At 38.0% G+C, this 20221-nt stretch overlaps 1 protein-coding gene across 3 annotated transcripts in view; it reads left to right on the top strand.

Annotated features, from left to right (window-relative positions):
* CA10 (carbonic anhydrase 10) overlaps positions 1–20221 on the top strand; it is a 538166-nt gene that overhangs the window by 74744 nt on the left and 443201 nt on the right. For 2 of the 3 annotated variants that reach the window (XM_017540214.2, XM_017540213.1), the window contains exon 3: positions 16735–16809. In XM_017540214.2, the coding sequence (XP_017395703.1) occupies positions 16735–16809 (75 nt within the window). Of the gene's footprint in view, positions 1–16732; positions 16810–20221 lie in introns of those variants that run through there. The other variant, XM_037742584.1, reaches the window with a different exon arrangement.

The following is a 20221-nucleotide window of genomic DNA, read 5'->3' as shown; positions in this document are numbered from 1 at the left end:
ATGCCAGTCCACCCTGGTCCCTGTGGTGACACTTTCACACATTATACACTCACCAAGACCAGCATCTTTTCATTGAACACCATAGTAAGTAAACACATAGTAACACAAAAACTCAGTTAAGGTCAATATTAATGTATTTCGTGCACACTTCTTTAATCTTCCTATCCTATCTTTTTGACCTTTAAAATTAGAGCACAACATTTGCATCGGCAGCACGCAGAACATTTTCTGGGTCTGGTTTTGCCTGCCTTTTGAAATTCATGATTACGTGATCCTAACTCTTCTACAGGAAGTGGAATTGTAGCACTGCAGAGCATTAACTTAATGATGAAATTGCTTACTTTCCAAACAAAATATAATCTGAGAAATCTGGCCACAATGATAAGAGCATTTTATTGACAGATTTACATATAATCTATAGTGTATTTTTCACTTGTGTGCTTATTATTATTTTTTTTTTATTTTTTATTTTTTGAAAATTGAGAATGCTGTGGCTCTTAAGAGTTGCATCTTCCTCACCTGTGATTTTAAAAAGTATTTGGCGGGGGGCAGTATTCGTAGGGGTTTTTTTCTTTCATTTCTTGCTTTCATAATCATATGCCAGCATGCAACATTTATAACAAAAATATAGTGTTCTTGGCATTCCCAGAAATTTGAGGAAACCTATTGTTTGAGGGGAAAAAATGCCTATTTCGAAGCGTATTTGCTTTTGTTCCTTTAAAGATTAACTTTTAGAGGGGGATCTCAGGGAAAGCAGGTTCCCATTGGTTCTCTCTTTCATTCGTAATCATCTGTCTTTGATGTACAAAGTGAGTAGGCCTTGAGGGTGCCTGGTAGAGTTCTGGAGATGAATAATGGAAGAACAAATGGTGCTTACTGTAACTTGTGACCTGGGAGCTTGCCAAACTGTTCTTGCACTCCATTTTTCTAGACAGAGTACACATCCTCCTCTAGGGTCCCGTTTCTACATGCCATCAAGACAGAATCTCATTGTTACAGTTTTCTTTGATGGAATAAATGCATGTGATATTTAAAAACTTTGGAATTTGCTGACTACTGAACTAATTATCCAAAATAATTCAGATGTTCTTTTTAGCTGAAAACTAATTCTTCCTTTTACAATTCTTTTTTTTTTTTTCTTTTTAAGTTCAGAGGTACATGTGCAGGTTTGTTACACAGGTAAACTTGTGTCCTGGGGGCTTGTTGTATAGATGATTTCATCACCCAGGTGTTAAGTCTGGTGCCCAGTTGTTGTTTTTCTGATCCGCTCCCTTTGCCCACCCTCCATCCTCCAAGGGGCCTGTGTGTGGTGTTCCATGTGCTCTCATCATCTAGCTCCCACTTGTAAAAACATGGGGTATTTGGTGTTCTGTTCCTGTGTTAGTTTACCAAGGAGCATTCAGCTCCTTTCAAAATCCTTTTGTATGTAGTTGAAAGAGCAGCAGTTTGGTCACCTTAAACCCTCATAGTGTTGGCTCCTACTATTAACTCTTCTGAGGGTTTTTAATTCCTCTAGGACTCAGTTTCCCTATCTGATAAAGGGACAGAAAACATTGTCTTAAATCTCCCTTCCACATCTATAATCCATGTTGTGTTTTCATTTTTCTGAACATGCTGGCCTATATTTAGGAGAAAATTAATGTAATTAAATAATTTCAGTATAGATAATTATAACTTATTATGTTCGGTAATTTGTAGTACAACTCATTCCAGCAGATACTTTCACTGTATGGAACAGAACTGAAGACGGCATAGGGAGTTGTGTTGAATATTTGCTGATGAAGAAAAGCTATTTAGTGAAGAGGGAACCATTCTCCATACCTTCTACCACTCAGCCTTTAATACCTCTAATAAGCTTATTTTCTTGACATTTGCCTCTTTTCATCTAGCATTTAAATATAAAAAAAGGGACCAGGCACAGTGGCTCACATCTGTAATCCCAGCACTTTGGGATGCCAAGGTGAAAGGATCACCTGAGGTCGGGAGTTGGAGACTAGTCTGGCCAACACGGCAAACCTGTGTCTCTACTAAAAATATAAAAAATTAGCCGGGTATAGCACATGCCAGTCATCCCAGCTACTCAGGAGGCTGAGGGATGAGCATCACTTGAATCCAGGAGGCGAAGGGGCAGAAATTGCAGTGAGACAAGAACACGCCACTACCCTCCGGCCTGGGCAACAAAGCAAGACTTTGTCTCAAAAATAAGTAAATACATGCATACAAGGAAAAGTATCTAGGTCATCAGGTTTCTAATAATTGTGTCTTTTCTGTAGCCAATTGAATTGTTTATATAGACTTATTGGCTGGCAAATGGTGAGTAAGAAATTAGGGGAAAGAGGTTGTAGGAAGATTGGGAGAAGATGCACATTCTTAATTTAGTTTAGGCAACAAACATACAAGACAAAATGTGGGTCAACATGTGGATGATCTGATACAAATCTAAATGCCCTACAGGCAGAGTCTTCAAAATGGCTAAAGCTGCATGTGGCAAAGACTAAGTGTACAGATGATCATATAATTTATCACCTAACCTGGGACATCTTTGAGACCCTGTTTATAATTATATTGGGACAACAAATGCAAATGGAATATTCTAGACAAATTAAAAGTTATAATCACTCTGGCTGCATGTTCTCCAAAACATATTTACTCCTCTTCTTGGTCCATCTTAAAGGGGTGGAAAACTTTCGAATTCTCTTCATTATCACTGTGGTGTGTGAGGGATTCTACAGGACTTCCCTCAGTTCTGTCCAATCCAACACCACTGTGTAGTCCACAGAGGGACTACATTTCCCTAGCCTCCTTTTATATTTAGTTGTATTAATGAGACTAAGTTCCAGTCAGTGAAATTCAGGCAGAAGTAGTGAGTATTAATTCTAGGTTTAAGCCAGGAAAACAACTTTTGAGAGATCCTCCATGAGTTTTTCCATTCTGGCTTGACCTACATAGTATAATGCCTTTCGAAGTCATGTATTGCAGATAGCAGAACCACAGGGAAGAAGGAGCATGGGCCCTAACTTGAAGAGCTGTATGCCAATCAGGCAAACCAGTTTGGAAATTTATATGTATGAGAAATAAACTTGTATGGTGCCATTGAGATTTTGGAGTTTGCCTCTTTTAGCAGGTAAACAAGCATTGTGAACACTATCATTATCTTAATTTGTATATTGCATGCACCTTAGCCTAGAATATATTAAAGACATCCCCTGATTTCTCATTGCACTATAAACCACTCAAAAAAAAAAGACCTAGAGTAAGTGTTCAAACATAATGAGTATGTTCTAAATATTATTTTCTGGATTTGATTGAATTGAATCATACTGAATTGGACTGAAATGAAATAAATTGTATATAATATGGTAAGAAACTTTGGAGATAATAAAGCTTTTCTTTGGTGGGGGGAGGTCCTCGCTCTGTTGCCCAGGCTGGAGTACAGTGATGCAATCTTGGCTCACTGCAAACTCCGCCTCCTGGATTCAAACGATTCTCCTGCTTTAGCTCCCTGAGTAGCTGGGATTACAGGTGCACACCGCCACGCCCAGCCAATTTTTGTATTTTTAGTAGAGACAGGGTTTCACCATGTTGGACAGGCTGGTCTTGAGCTCCTGATCTCGTAATCCACCCGCCTCAGCTCCCAAAATGCTGGGATTACAGGCATAAGCCACCGTACCAGGCTATAAGTCTTTCTTTTGTCTGGAGAAACCAGGGAAGGTTTTAGAAGGTAGTGTTTGAGCAGACACTTGAAATATTGGTTTACTTTGGATGTACAGTAAAGAATATGATATTCTAATAAAGTAAGTAGCATGAGCACATGGCAAACATCACCAAGAGCAGATAGTTCTGTCTGACTAGGATGTAGGGTCAGTCAGGGAGAAACAAATGTTTAAATTTACCTTGGTCCAAATATATTTACTGGGCACCTATTCTGACAGGAGGACAACCTCATGAAGAGGTGATTTAAGAAAAATATATATGTGATAAAGTAAACATATATAATAAATGCCATGAGAGCACAGAGAAAAGATGCCCAAAGGAGATAGGATGAGTTTTGGAAAACAGATAAGTTAACCACACCATACAGGTTGTTGAAAGTTTCACTGGAACACTTTCACATTATTGTGTAACCAATAGGGAGTCACTGAGAGGCTTTGTGGACAGCCTTGAAAGATGGTGAATCAGTTTGGACACTGCATTGTAAATGGTTGGTAAATGAGCTTCATAAGAAGACTCTGTGCATGTTCACTGCCCCTTGAAAGTAAAAGAAAACATAGACACGGTTCTGATATAGACAGGAAAGGTAATCATGCAGGAGGTGTGAAGACAATAGCAGGTAGCATGGATGGACACAGGAGTCCAGCTATTAGGCCACTATAATTGGCTGTGTAGGTAATTACTGAGGACGTTTGTCTGGGATCTGTGTCTAGGCATAGAAATGTGAAAGAAAGAATGGGTTGGAACTATAGTAGAAGTAGAGTCAGTGTCTTCACTCCATGGGTACTGAAGGCAAGTGTGTATCAGCTAGGATTAGTTTCAGCTATGAGTGATGGATAACTCTAAAGAAGATGGATGTTTATTTATATTGTATAAACGTAGGCTATACAGGGATCCCAGCTCTTTCTATCTTGATGTGGAAAAGGAAACATTTGCATGATGGTTCAGAATGGCTATTTGAAGTCTAGCTATCATGTCATATCCCAGCTTGCTGGAAGAGGTGAGGACAGGCATAGCATTTCCTTGTAATACTTCCTGGAACTCTTATACATTTCCTAACATGTCATTGACTGGAACTTAGTCACATGTCCATACCTAGCTACAAGAGAGATAGAGCCATATAGGCTTTATTCTGCCATATAATCTTTATGTCTTACTAAAACCAGGGTTTTCCTTATTAAGAGGGGAAATTAATATTGGGGGATTAATAGCACTATTTTTGCCACAGGGCCAGAAGATAGTTGTGGTCATACGGTCCTGGAAAACAGCAATATTCTAATTAGTAGGCTGCTAAAAAAGGTTTCATGGAACTGGAATGAAAAATCAGGTGAGGAATATAAATTTGAGAGTCATCCTCATTGAAGTAGTAGCTGAGATATAGGGATGGTGCTCAAATCTCCTCAGTTATAACTCTCCAGACAATTCAAGGTCCACATTTTAGTTTGGTCTTGGTTATTTATATAATGAAGCTCTAGTTTGGCTTCTCTGGGAAGCCCAGATATGGTAATAATTCACTGGCTCTACCACTTATAAGTATGTGACAGCACATGTCATATAGTGCATGCTCAGCAAATGCTGTGGATTGGAATCGGAATGAAGGACAAAAGCATGTTGAGTTATGATACATAAAAAAATTAATGAATAAAACTACCCTGGCCTTTTTCTATGATTTGCATATGACTGTATGTCCCACCATGGCAAATTAACATGAAAAACAATAGTCATTTCACCTACTTTTCCATCAGGCATTGGGCTTTCTCTGGCCCTTGTCCCAGCAAAGACCATGTTTTCTGCAGAAGTTCCCTGAATCAGCTGTTTTCTTGCTGTGAGTTTTATATTCTGTTCCCCAAGTTTATTCAGTGACTCTACTTTGACCCACAAATAGCGTGAATGTCCCCAGAGGCTCCTGAACTCTTCCTCAGTCAGGCAGGGCTATTTTTTTCTTCCATAAGCTGTCTCATAATTTAGAGGAGTTTTCTCAGTGACTAAAAATAGACTGCCATTCAATCTAGCAATCACAGTATTGGGTATCTACTCTAAAAAAGAAATCATTACATCAAAAAGATAACTGCATTCATATGTTTATAGCAGCACTATTCACAAGAGCAAAGGTATAGAATCACTCTATTGATGAGTAAGTAGATAAAGAAAATGGCTTATGTACATACCATGGAATACTACTCAGCCATAAAAAAGAATGAAATAATGTCTTTTGAGGCAACATGGATGGAACTGAAGATCATTATCTTAAATGAAATAGTCAAATACCACACATAAATACTTACAAGTGAGAGCTATAAGCTATAATAAAGTGTACACATGGAGATAGGAGAATAATAGACATTGGAGACTCAGAAGGATGGGAGGGTGAGGCAGATGATGGATGGGAAATTCCTTAAGGGGTGCAATATACCTATTAAGGTGAGGATTACACCAGAAGCCCAGACTTCACCACTAGGCAATATATCTGTATTTTAAAAAACTGCATTTGTACTTTTAAAATTTATATAAACATTTTTTAAAAGAGAAATAATTTGCCCAAAGTGACATAATTGGTAGCAAATTTATGATTTAACCCTAGGGTGCCATATATTTTCCATCATTTCACACTGCCTCTCAAACCAACAATTCTGCTTGATTACTTTCTTTTAATTGCATTTAGACTTGCTTAATTCAAGCTTAAGAGAGATGCAAGGAGATTTTAGTCTCATTCAGAGCTTCTAGCTGTGATACAATGTTTTATGTGACGTGAGATTAATCCCACAATTGACCGACCCATTGATTTTAGGAATTACCAATAGCTTCTTTCCAATTGCAGTTTGAAAATGGATTTATTATATCAGTATACTTCTAGTATTCTGAACACAGCACATACACATCTTCCTTACTGCTGTGATTTATGGGAGGCAGCATGAACCTGGGCATGGACTTGAACTCTTGGGATCTGAAGTTTGATCCATCTGTTTAAAAACATAAATACACTCTACTACCAAAAGGAGCTAGAATATTTACAGAGAATAAATTTATGCCTGATTCTAAACAGATAAATAATAGTAAAAATATGGAATAGATTTCTATGAAATGTCCATCTCATGAACTCATGTCAATAGAAACATTCTTTAGATACAGTAGTGATGATTTTAAGTTGCTATTTGTCAGAAGTCAAAATTATGTTTAAATGGATTAACATTATTATGTATTTGTCCTGAGAGTACTGCCAGAATTTTCCTTTCAGAAATAATAATTTATACTATTGTGGGAATGCAGATTGTTATAACATTTTTTTGCAAAGTAACTTCACATATATACTTTTGTCCCTTGACTCTGATCTTAGCACACTGTGCTAAAAAGAAAAAAAAAATGTCCTAAAGGAGGATGAAAAAGGGAAACTTTGCACTTGAAAAGGTTAAGTGCAGTATTCAAACAACTAGATAACCAATAGGGAAGGAATAATTGGTAAATTATGGCATACCTACTGAAAGGACTATTATCTGCACATTAAAAATAAGAATGGAAAAAAATTCAAGACGTAATGTTTAGTGAAAGGAAAAAACTTATAGCTACCCTCTTAAAATTACAGAGATTAGAGGGAATCTTTTTGTCCCTTTGCTTTAGTGTTCCACTATTGTTTGAGTTACACTCCTCTTCGAATTCTAAGGACCTTTTATCATTAAACTTATTCCAAGGAAATAATAGAGAGTAGCCATAAGAGTGAATATTTCTATAAAAGTTGTAAATAACATTTATAAATGGAGCTTCACATGTCATTCTCCATTTCCTAGATTAAACAGATGCTTGTTAAGCACTGTGCCAGTGTACCTAAGATATGTGTTGCATTATGGAGGACAAGGCACAACATTTTTACCTTTGAGACAGTTTTAATTTAGTCAGGGAGAGAGGAGTAATAGCAAAATATACATTAAATATACAAAGAAAGTGTTGCAGCCATGAGGAGACTAAAAAGACATGTGAACTAAATGTAACGTGAGGTACCGCACGAGATCCTAGGGCAAAAAAAGAACATCCAGTGAAAAATGTAAGAAATCTGAATAAAATGTGACCTTTAGTTAATAATGTATCAATATTCAGTAATAGTTAATTATGTATCAATATTCACTAATTGCGACAAACATACCATAGTCAGCATAGAATGTTAAATATCGGGGAACCTGGGTATGAATTATGTAATGAGAACTCTCTGCATTATCTTTGCAATTATTCCATAGATATAAAACTATAAAATAAAAAGTGTATATATATATGTGTGTGTGTGTGTATGTGTATATATATACACACACACATATACACATACACACACACACACACACACACAGGGAGAGAGAAACAGAAAGAAAGGGTAGGAGAGAGAGAAATGGCACTGGGCTATTTTCTCTTCTCTTTCTTTAGTGGCCTCTTCCTCTCGGTCTCATTTTGGACTTTGATCCTCTACTCAACCTCAAAATATTGAATATCCTGGAGTGTACTCAGTGTCTCTTCTGGTTTTTTTCTACACAGTTTTCACATTTTTGGTGACCTCTCTTAGACTCCTGGATTTAAATATTATATATTTTAAATATATTTAACTATAAACATATATCTCATCTCCTTCTCAGAACTCATTTTATGTTCAACTGCCTATTTGACATCTATCTCCCATAATACTTGCTAGCTATCTCTAACAGAACTCTTGACTTTATGTTCCCAAACTCCTCCTCCCTTAGTCTCCCTGGTCTTCTCAGTAACTGCTAACATTTAGTCACTCAGACTAGAAAGAATGGGAGTTATCCTTGATATATGGTCTTCAATGTCCATCATCCAGTTCATTAGCAAGTCCTATCCGTGCGTTGTCTGAATCTTATGATGTTCCATTTTCACTAGAACTGCTCAAGTTGAAGCCACCACCATCTTTCTCCTGGGCCATCACCTCCATTGTCCAGCCTCATGTTAAGCCTCCCTTTCCTTGCATCTACTATTGCCACACCTCTTGGGCACTTTTAGTCTTCTCGAAGAAGTTAAACTTATTTTTGCCAGTTTTCAGTCTTTGAATACACTTGAAATTCTACCACTGTTGATTTTCATGAAGCCAGATTTTTTTTGTCATTTAAATCTCTGTCATAATTTCAGAGACCATCAGTGTCACACCGTTTAATATGTTCTTCTAATCGCCTTACTACCTCACCCTCTATACTGCAGACTGCTTGTCTCCAATTGTTCTTAAATATGTGAATTCGGTTGTTTCCTTTTCTCTGTCTCCCTCAGGGAGAATGTATTAGGTTGATGCAAAATTAACTGTGGTTTTGCCACCGCAATTACTTTTGCACCAACCTAATAACTTCATGGAAAACAAGAACTTTGTACCTTTAAAGCTCAGAACACTTCCTGACAGTCATAGGTACTCACTAAATGTTTCTTGAATTAATAAGAATGGTGAATGAGGAATAGACACTAAAGTTCTGAAATTCGGGAAGTGAGGGATTACGGTAGAGTTGGAGTGATCATTAGATGTTGAAAGGAGTGGGAATTGGAGAGGCTTTGAGAATTCAGTAAGAGCAGGTCAATAGAAAGTAGATAAAGAGGGAATTTCAGGGGAAAAAAAGGTGGAGTGAAGGTGTGGAGAAAGAAACATGGTATACTTGCGGACAGCAGGAAGAACGACTCTGGTAAATATTATGAGAAATGAGATTAAAATGTGTGGTAAACCCAAATTGCAGAAATTCTAGAATACTAGGTTGAGAATTAACCATAACAGGGACTTTCTTGTTGATTTTCAACTCTAGTTACCTTTGAGCTTCTTAACAATAGTATCATGCTAAGCTTTATAGGTGAAAATAATACAGGCTACCCACCAAAATTTCTTATTTCCCAACACAAATCTAATTTTGTCAGCTTGCTTAGGTCTGATCCAACATGCAAGGTGATTCTAGGTCATACCCATCTTCTCTGCTTGGAAATAGTAACTTTGTTACCTGTTAGTGCAATTCTCAATGATTTGAGTGAGAATAAAAACTCTGTCTAGTTTTTATAAGTGGGGGTGTCACATAGGGTGGAGAGAGAGAAATGAGTTTCATCCTGTCTTTCGAATTTGGGAAAAGTAAAGAATGACAGAGATGTAAACAGTTCCAGGTATGACACATTTTCCCCTTTGCTTTTAAGTGAAACACATTGTGCTCAATAAAAGTGGGTTTGCTCAGGCTTTGATTTCCCTAGGCAGGGTGTCAGCTCCTGGTGCTCTTCCATCTGTCAAGCCAGTGTGGGCCTGTCAACCAACTTGAAACCGTTTTTGTCCACATTCCCACTGATCACAAATACAGGCATTACACCCACAAGTATTTGGATATAGACTAAAATCTCCCAAGGACTGTGTGAGCTGGGCTGCAAGTTGGTATAATATGCAGCTTCACTACCACATGTATCAGGCATTCACCTAACATTTTTCTGGCATATGTACTTAGCTTTTGCACAAACAATGGAGTTTTAAAATAAGATACATTCTCTGACCTCAGGAAGGTTACCATTAGGTGGGAAAGAATGATATGAAAACAGATAGTGTGGGGCACTATCTAAATGTGAGAATGTAGGACCACATGTTAAGCAGAGTGCACAGAAGAAAGATACCTTCTGGGTGTTGTCAAAGTCAAGCACTGGAGGAAGGGCATTATCCCTGTCCAGTGAGTGCCATGCAGCTCAATGGGGCAATCATTTATGTTTCTTCCAATGATCCATGCACTTCTCAATGTTCCTGCTTCCCACTTAGAAGACAGAATTGGCCATTCAAGGAAAGACAGTGATGTCATGGATATGCATCCAATGTTAGAAGTACTTTTTTTTTTTTTTTTACCTTCCAACTTATGGTGTTCCCTGGTCAACAGACTTGGTTCCTCCCTCCTTGAGTTACCTCCTCCAGCAGAGAAATGCCGTTTCTGAGGGAAATAACCATTCAGTGCTTCTACCATTACATTAAATTGAAGTAATCACAGCATATGTACTCTGCCTCTCCTCTATATCTGGTTCCATCTTTGCTAGTTGTAGACCACTTGGCACAGGTGTAATTGTACTAATCCAGGGCACAGAAGCTCATTTTTGCAACTTGTGTGCTTATGGTTTGGTATGTTTTTGACTGATGGTGAAGTTTTATTAAGTAGTGCCCCTTCCACAATTGGATCCCTTTGTGAGGGCTCCTCCGTTTCCTATTACACCAATTCCTTCCCCACCTCAACTGTGATGTCTCAGATGTTGCTTTGAAGCCTTATTTCCCACCAGGTCAAGAGACCTCTATGATTTCCAAATGGAGGTATTTCGCAGTTAGGTTTTCTCTGAACCTAAGTTAGTTAAATTACGTGACTTGAAGCAGTAAACTCTGTTAATGATAGGGATTTATCTACAGTCCAGATCACTTCATCCTTGGGAGGTTTTAGTCTGCATCCAAAGACTTGTTGGTGTGATGCCTATATTTGTGATCAGTGGGAATATGGACATAATTTTCTTAAGTTGGTTGACAGACCCATACTTGCTTGACAGATTTTATGAACTTGTGGGAAGGATAAAAGGAGATTAAGGTATTGCTCAGGTCTTTGTTGACTGCTTTGAAAAACCCAGAATGGGTTGTTGGCCTTGTTTATATGAGGTTCCACCAACTTTGGTGGTTTAACCCAATGGAAATCGAATGGAGAGAGGGAAATATTCAACTTTTATGTGGATGCTGGTGACCAATTTCAGATCTGGAAAAGATTTAGCATGACGCATACCTTCTGCAGTGCATATTGAACAGATACCAGGTACATGTAATTTAGAAACGTATATATTTCAACATTCTTTCTGATTTTTTTTTCTTGTAAAGTAGCTCACTTCTAAACATTTAAGTAAGAAACAGAACTAGATAACAAAAATCTTTTAGATCCAAGACAGGACTGAGCAAACTATGGCCTACAGATCAAATCTAACTGTCTGTTTTTGTAAATAAAACTGTATTGGCACACAGCTATACCTCTTCATATTGTATGTGGTTGCTTTTGTGCTGCAATGGCAAAGTTGAGTAGTTGGCATAGAGATGGTATGGGCTTCAAAGCCTGAAATATGTATTATGTTGCCCTTTATAGAAAAAATTTGCTGACCTCTGCTCTAAGACTCCAAACTCTTATAAATGAGATTCTTTCTCTGTGCAAGAAGGGTTCATCAAAAGCCTCTGTTTTGTCCAGAAAGTGTTGCAAAACACTTTGCTATTTCTTCATATCTAGTCATGGCTTCTTGAGCTATCCCATTCATTCAGAAGTAGAATTATGTAAGATAATTCTGCTCGTTTGTATAAGAAGCCATTGGAGCAATGAATGTTGTGTCTCAAAATCCTGAGGTTCAGAGTTTTCTTTTGAAACTCATCAGTTCTCAAACTGTCACAGTGAAAAATAAACCAAGAATAAAATTGAAATAGATTTTTCCTTGCTATGTATATCTTTTCCTCTGGCAGTGATGACAGTTTTTACTGTCAGCACAGTTTTTTTAATTAGACACCTGGATTTCTCCCAGGGGCTGGTTGCACATTAAAAAATTCTGATCCATACATAGGCAAAGAGGAGCAGAGAATGCTGGAAAAGCTCAGGCGCCTCTCTGTTCACCCGTTTGCTCTGAGGAATTCTCAATCAGCTTTTCACTCACTTCAAATCACATGTAAACAACAACAAGATGACTACCAAGGGTCTGGTGGGAGGCTTTAAAACAGGAATCTTGTATCTCTCTAGGAGCTCCGTCTAAAATAAATTTCTTGTAGTACTGTGGCAGAACTTTAAATGAGGTATCTTTTTAAATGTACCATCCTTTCTTTTCTAATTTGCCAAACAGTATGAGGCCAGACTGAGCATCCAAGGCATTTGAAAACATATTACATAAAACCTCTTTAATTTCTTCAACTGAGTCTGCAGCTATTGTATTTTGTAATTGATAGACATCAAATGGGCTCTTCAGGTTGATCGATTTTTGGAGGGTGAATTGGGTTCTTCACGAGGCACATCAAAGACAGCTAACAGGAGGTCTGCAGTTCTACTATTCCAGTAGGCTTTATTCAGATGGTCTGATTGTCTTATTACCTACTAAAATCTTACATAGTTCTGAACGGATGGGGTAGCTGAAGAAGTGATGATTGGAGATGAAGAAAGAGCAAAGTGTTTTGCAACTTTCTGGGTGAAACAGGCTTTTGGTGATAATCTTGTCAGTTGCAATACTCTTTCTTCTTCCTTCTAGAGGGATGTTTCTTAAATTGATATTTCAGTTCGACTGATAGGTTGTCCTTATAGGCGTGTGTAGAAGATGTGTACATGTAAGAAAGGGAGATAAAAAGAGGAATGCATCTACAAATCTAAGAATCTCGTCATCTTACTCAGTTTTTATTCGAGTTAGCTTCGCCTTTTTTGCCATCCTAACAACACACATCTATGCTTTCTCTTTTTTTACTTACTGCTTTATCCCCTGTAGAAATGAAAGTTTCTTAATGATATGGTCAAATGGCAGGAAAGTAGAAAAAATATTTGAATGTGTAATGGAGTGACAACTGTATTTGGTATGACACTGCAATTCAGATATATAGGGAAAGATGTGTCTTTTGTCCATGTATTTAGATAAAGCACTATCTTCTGATTAGTGTTCAATGTAATGTTTCATTTTATCTCTTTTAGCATATATAAGTACTATAAATAGCACCGTTAGGTCAGTGACTGTCAACAGGGATGTCACTGTTTCTGGGGGGATATTTTGGAAATAGATGAGTGCATTTGAGCTTGTTAAAACAAAAGGGTAGCAGTTAGCACCAACTAAAGGCAGACAGAGATGCTATGCTCTGCAACATACTAGATAGTTAGAAACAGTGATAAATTATCCCATGTCCCAACAGACATTCAAGTGAGTGAAAAACTGTTTTATTTAACTGACCCTCCAATCAAACGCCATTTTGCATATGCACACAAATCATGTCTTACAAAGTTCTATTATACCTGGTTCTTTAGAAATGCAAAGATCATGTAAATCAAGAGAAAGTGGGACTTAATTGTGTTCTAATGTTTGCCAAGAGTTGTTCACTATTTTGGAAAATCACATACCATTGAGAGCAATGCCATTTGTGGATTCTGGAATCTCCAATATAATAGAAAGTTGTTATTTGGGTCTTTGGCAATCAAGAATCCAACTTCTTCATTTTATCTTCTAGTGCATCATGCCTGAGTATTTTCAGATTGAAATATGTAATATTTTATTATACATTATGTTCCTTGTATTCCCCTTTGTATTATAAAGCACTATATTGATTATACTGATTGTTTTTCTTTTTGAAATTATGTATGTAAATTAGCACTCAACAAATTTTTTCAGTAAAGAGCCATGGAGGAAACATTTTAGGCTTTGTGGGCCAAATGGTCTCTGTCATAATATTCCACTCTGCCATTGCAGTGAGAAAGCAACTCTAGAGAACATGTAAATAAATATGTGTGGTTATTTGGCAATAAAATGTTATGTACCTCGAAATTTGAATATAATATAATTTTGACATGTCGAAATATTTTTTTCAAGTGTTTTTTTTCAACCATTTAAAAATATAAATTCATTTTTAGTTCTTGGGCCGTACAGAAACAGGCAGTGGGCTATATTTGGTTAGCAGGCACTGGTTTTCCAATCTCTGTTCTAGCATTCATGCTCAGGCATTTACACATTGAAATATATATTATTATAAATTACATTTATTTTTATTTATATTATAGTTAAATCACTATATTAAATTTTTAGAGTGATGTGTGTAAATATGGTAAAAAAAATTAGATAAAATCTTAATGTAAAACAAAAATTGAGAGTAAGTGGATATTTATTTGGTTTAATGAAACATATGCAAGACAATCCAACTTCCCCAATGACCAGCTGCTAGCATAAAGAGAGAAGGCTACATTTATGATTTAAATTGTCTGATGACAGTCAGCAATCCTGATTGGCTAAAACTTGGTGTGAGTTTTTATAAACCTTGGAAGGTTTTGTCTGTGATAAAGAAATCCAGTCCTGGCTTATCTCTGATGCAAAGCTGTTAGGCGATGTTTATAGTTAAAAACTTTCAAGATGTTAGAAATGTACATTTTGCCCAGGCTGGAGACATCTTACATGTCTAGCAGAGCTAGGCTGAAGTTTAGTGAATTGTGTCAGGGTTGGGGTTTGGATTTGTTTTTGTTGTTTAGTAGGTTGTGTTGTCTGTGAATTTTATTTAATTTCCGTCAAGGCGAGCATTGCAAAGTAGTTGTTTCATAAGAGGGCCATTAGATATCTGATCTCACAGGTTTCTAAGCCTTTGGGATTCTTCTCTAGCTCCTATGAAGACTGTCTAATGAACTAGGGGAGAAGGAGGGTGGTTCAGGAAGTATCAGAACCCTTTCTGAACTCTAGTGAAATGTTCTTTGTCTACCCACTTGGTGAATTTTGCAGCCATATCATCCTTGATTTGGTTTCTCAACTTGGTCAGGCCTAAAGACCTCTTGGCTGACTTCATATCTCCTTGTCTTTCCCTTGAGATACAAATTTTCAGAGTCTCAGTGCAATCTTCTGCCTGATTCTCTGGTTGGACAGAACCTTTCCAGCTTCCGCTTTGAGGTCACTTATTCCTTAGCCTGCTGTCCAGGGGCAGATGCACTGGCTTCCAACTCAGCTGACCTTGGGATCTTCCTCAAGGGCTATGGAAATGTCTGAACCTTCTCCACACCACAGGGACAATAAGAATACCAGGAAATCCAGTATACTTTTGTGTGTCCATGCCCTAGATTTGTGCTGGGCAACTTTAAAGGTGTAATTTTTCCAGAGTCTTAAATAAGCTCTTTGTCTCTCTTCTATCTGTTTTTAAAGTCCCCTAAGCCCACTGTCAGTTCCAGAAGGAGTAGGCTCCAGTTTCACTCATCCTATGTCAGAAAATCTCCTTCAGCCACAAAGATATAAGCCTCAGGGCTCTTAAAATCACAGGAAGAAAAGGTATCTCCACTATACTATGAGAAGAGACTTGAAGCTAAACAATACAAGCTTATCTGGAGGCTAGATGAATCTAGTAAATCTTCTCTCTATACAAAGTCTTGCATTCAAAGTCATTGTCTTAAACCCATTCTTTCTAACTCAGAATTATGAGTTGTTTTGTTACAGCTTTGAAGAGGAAGGCTGGAAAAAACCCCTACAAGATTTAAAGAAGGAAATGAAAAAAGAGAAGATTTAACATTAATTATATACTAGCCCAATTACAAATATGATTGATTCACTTATTTACTTCCAATGTGGCTGGGACTTGAAATATGAATGCAGTTTGATAAAGGGATAAGCATAAGTTTATTTATCATCTATACTTTGGAGTTCACATGCTTGTGTAATGGCATTGCCCCAATTCACTTGTCAACTGTCATGAATTCAAGGGTTTCCCTGAGGTCATGTCAGGACGAGGTCATGGATCTCCATGATATTTTCCAGTATTTTGAGCCCGCTGCCCCTTTTGCCTGTGATGTCAAAAACCTTCACCACAGTTATTTATATTCATTATATTTTCCTGGGACCATATTCTATATGTTTTTGTTTTCCTGGGACCTAAGGAAAGCTGGCTGTGTATACCTTTCAACCTTCTAGACTGACTCCCTTAGCAAACTTCAGTCTCTACCAAAACGAGGGTTCCATGCACATACATGTTTGGGATCTGCCTCCTCTCCTCAATTCCAGCAAGGGGGTGTGTGTGTGTGTTTGTGTAAGATGATGAAGAGGACAGTCAGACAAGTAGCAGGGGACTTAAATACATAATTACTGTCTCTTTAACATCAATCAAAATATCTGAGTAATTTCAATAAAAATTCTATTATATTTACTCATCAATGATCTATTTGAGTAGAAAAAGGGAAGGGAGAAGGAAGGTTGCTGTTGTAGTATGACTTTGGGGTAGAAGAGGATTATTTTATGGATACTCACCCTTCTTGTTTGGACAGCCAGGACACAGTGCTTCTCTATTATCATCTCAGTCTCTCTTTTTTGCTTTTCCTTTAGCTCAACAGAATTCACCAAAAATCCATGAAGGCTGGTGGGCATACAAGGAGGTGGTCCAGGGAAGCTTTGTTCCAGGTAAGTACACATTAATTCTTTTTTTACATATTTATTTAAAAAACATTTAGAATGAAATCTAGCATTATTTCCAGGATTTTATATTGCAAAAAGTGAGGTAGTCTAATTTATGTGTTTGATGTATACTCTATCAAGACAAATCTTCTTACATAACAGGCAATGAGAGTACTTTTTTCCCCCATCTTGAGCCTGCAGTTTCAATGTCCTTCCATCTATAGATGCCCTGGCGGGGGAGGGAGGTGGATGATTGAGGGCCCAAGCTCTGTCTGCTGACATCTGGTTAAGTGAGGAAGAGCCATTTTCTAACATTAATGAAAGAGGAACTATGAAAAGACTGACCATGGCCATGAAGCTTGTTGGAACACATGCTGTCACTTTAGCAGCATCCATGGCCAGGACCTAGCATATCGGGCCAAGCACCAGCTAAAAATACCAGGCAAAGTGGATCCTGTCAGCATGGGGCAGAGGACAGAGAACTAAAGACAGATTAAAGGAAGGATTATATTATGACTTTAGTTCAGAAGCAAGGTGGAGGGTCCTTGCATCTCCTCCCACTACTCTTAGCCTCATTATGGTCCTCTTGCTTTTAATGGTCCACTTGCTTTTGCTGCTTTAGTAAAAAGAGGCAAGAGAAAAAGCAAGCAAAAGGCAAGGATAGAAGGGTAGGCAGGTGACATATTTCAAAGTATTTTTAACTGATCAGATGTGAGAATAAGAAATAAAGCTCTCAACAGGAGTCAATGTGCAATCCCTACTCAGGCACTGAAAACAGAGGGCTGGAGATGTCAGTTGAGGTCTCTGTAGTTGGTGGCAAATAGAAAGAATGGTGTCCCAGGTCACCTCGTTCATTCATGGCTTCTATATCTTCTTTTCCTGTCCTTCTGTAGAGTCTATTACACCAGCTGTGCAGAGCTAAGCAAGTCACAAAATCCCTCTGAGCACCATTTTTCTCATTTGTATGATGGGGCAATTAAAAGTCTTCTTGAGGCTTTGAAGTAGGAGGAAAGCAGGCATGGTAAGGGAGAGTGGATGACCCAGGAAAAAGCCAGCTGGCTGCCAAATAGCCTCAGAAATGAACATTATTAACTTGATAAATTTACTATGACACATCTATTCTATGGCCCAGTGAACATAGAAACTGAACTTGATTAATGCATCTAGAAATGACCAGTTTCTAATGATAATGTTATAACAATTTCATTGGCACAAGCTATGTTCATGTGAAATAATGTTGATAAATGCCATTCAATATTTACAATTGAGGACATCCCTTTTAAAGAACTAGCATGTTTATATGCTTTTTTTTTCCCTAAGAAATCTGTCATATTCAAGGTATCCTGGAAGTTACATTCATAATTATATTCTTGTACCTTGTGAGTATGGAATTACGGAAACAAAGGGTATTCCCTCCAGGTGATAAGAAGTCTTGCTAAATTAGTACTACCCCTAAAGAGAACATCTTCTGTAGTGATTGACATGGCCAGAGGTAACAGTGGTCATTGCTGCAAAGTGTTGTGTGTCTGCCTTACACTTTTTGATGTTTTCTTCTCTGTTGTCACATTCTTTCTTTATATATGTTCATGTTTTTTTTGAGTTGGTTTGTGCTTCTAAGACAACCACAGGAAAGAATTTTTGTTATTCCCTTATGTGTTGATATAAAAGAATTGAACTTTTGCTCACTCTCAAATGTAATTGCGATGATATATGTAAACCCTACTACATGGGAAGCAATAAGGTATGTAAGTCTGATCATGGCCTCTGAAGTCAGACTTGATGGAGCTTGAGTCTGGATTCTGTGGTTTCCTGTTAGTAGGACTGTCAGCAAGTTACGGTGCCTCTGGGTTCTTAATCTGTAAAATTCTACGCCCTCTGGGTTCTTAATCTGTAAAATGGAGATAAGAATGAAATCAGCCTTGTGAGGTATACTGAGGATTAAATTACGTAATGGGGGTAAAGTGCTTACGGTAACGTCTGGTGTATGTTGAGTCAGTATATGTCAATTGTTATTGGTATCTGCTTGAGAAGAGGCAGACAACTACAAACTGGAAGGTGTAGTAATGTGTGCAAGGGTTTCTCAAGATGCTTGACACAAGGGGGATGCTTGAATTTATAAGGTCAAGGGTTTCTATACAGTGGACAACTAAAAGATGGCTTCCTCATCCTCTGAATTTAACAGTCCTAAAGCCATTTGGCTCTTTGGTAGAGAAGATTGGTATCTGATGATTTCACTTTCTAAACTTTTAGAAACTCCAACTCTATTGAAAAGAATAAGAGTCATGAGAATTTGTGAGTTAAGTGATCGAACCTGGGGTTCTGACATCTGACTCCAGATGACCTACTTTATATGAGTGGGTAGTTGTGGCAAAAAATGGACCCCTGACCTCTTACTATTTGACTATAAATTTAAGAGTGTTCTTCAATTTGTTACTGAGATTTTTTTTCAGGTTATGGATGTGTGTAATAGAGAACTTGATATGACTGAACTAGTTTTATTGTCCCATAAGTTCCTCACTGAAGTGTCTAGAAATAATAGTCAGTTGGCATAACAGCTGTGAATCTGTGACTTCAACAAAGCTGTGGTGGATAAAAATGTATGAGCTCTATAACAATGGTGAGTGCAAGGTTAATTCAGCACCCAAATGCCCGCCTTTGGTCAGTTCAATAGCATTTATGGAGTACCTACCTTGTTCTGAGCCCCAAGTTGGGGTGGTTAATAAAGGGGTAACCAACACATGATTCTTACTCAAAGGTGAGCCTACAGTCTGAAGGAAGATAAGTCATAAACCCATGACTCAGGGTAGTAAGGGCTCCGGTAGAGTTTATACATGGAAAGGAGGCAACACAATATTGGGATTCTGCCTGCCCAGTGTTTAACAAATGTTGTTTACCTGCTGAAACCTATGCTTTCCTCTGACTAGAGTCTGTCTTGCAGGCAGAGCCCTGACTGTGTTTGCACATTCACCCTCCAGACCATCATACACTCAGGGAAGGAGCCCCTTACCAGTCCCAGAGGGTTACTCTTGGCTAAGATTTACAAACTAGAGGCAAAGTCATGTCTTACATGGCAGCAGGCAAGAGAGCTTGTGCAGAGGAACTCCCATTTATAAAACCATCAGATCTCATGAGACTCATTACCATGAGAACAGTACGGGGGAAACCACCTCCCTGATTCCGTTATCTCTGCCTGACCCTGCCTTTAACATGTAGGGATTATTACAATTCAAGGTGAGATTTGGGTGGAGACCTAGCTGAGACCACCTTACCTGCTGTTCTTCGTTATCCATATTGCCATCAGTATTTTGATCAAAGCCATTCAACAAGTTTCTAGGAAGTTCCTAACTTTCCCACATCTTCCTGTCTCCTTCTAAACCTTCCAAGCCATTCCAACCTCTACCTGTTACCCAGTTCCAAA

This window comes from Cebus imitator, unplaced genomic scaffold (genome assembly GCF_001604975.1).
Source record: "Cebus imitator isolate Cc_AM_T3 unplaced genomic scaffold, Cebus_imitator-1.0 Scaffold123, whole genome shotgun sequence".
NCBI classification, from domain to species: domain Eukaryota; kingdom Metazoa; phylum Chordata; class Mammalia; order Primates; family Cebidae; genus Cebus; species Cebus imitator.
The sequence above is the reverse complement of the archived record's forward strand: the minus strand, read 5'-3'. Positions and strand labels throughout refer to the sequence as shown.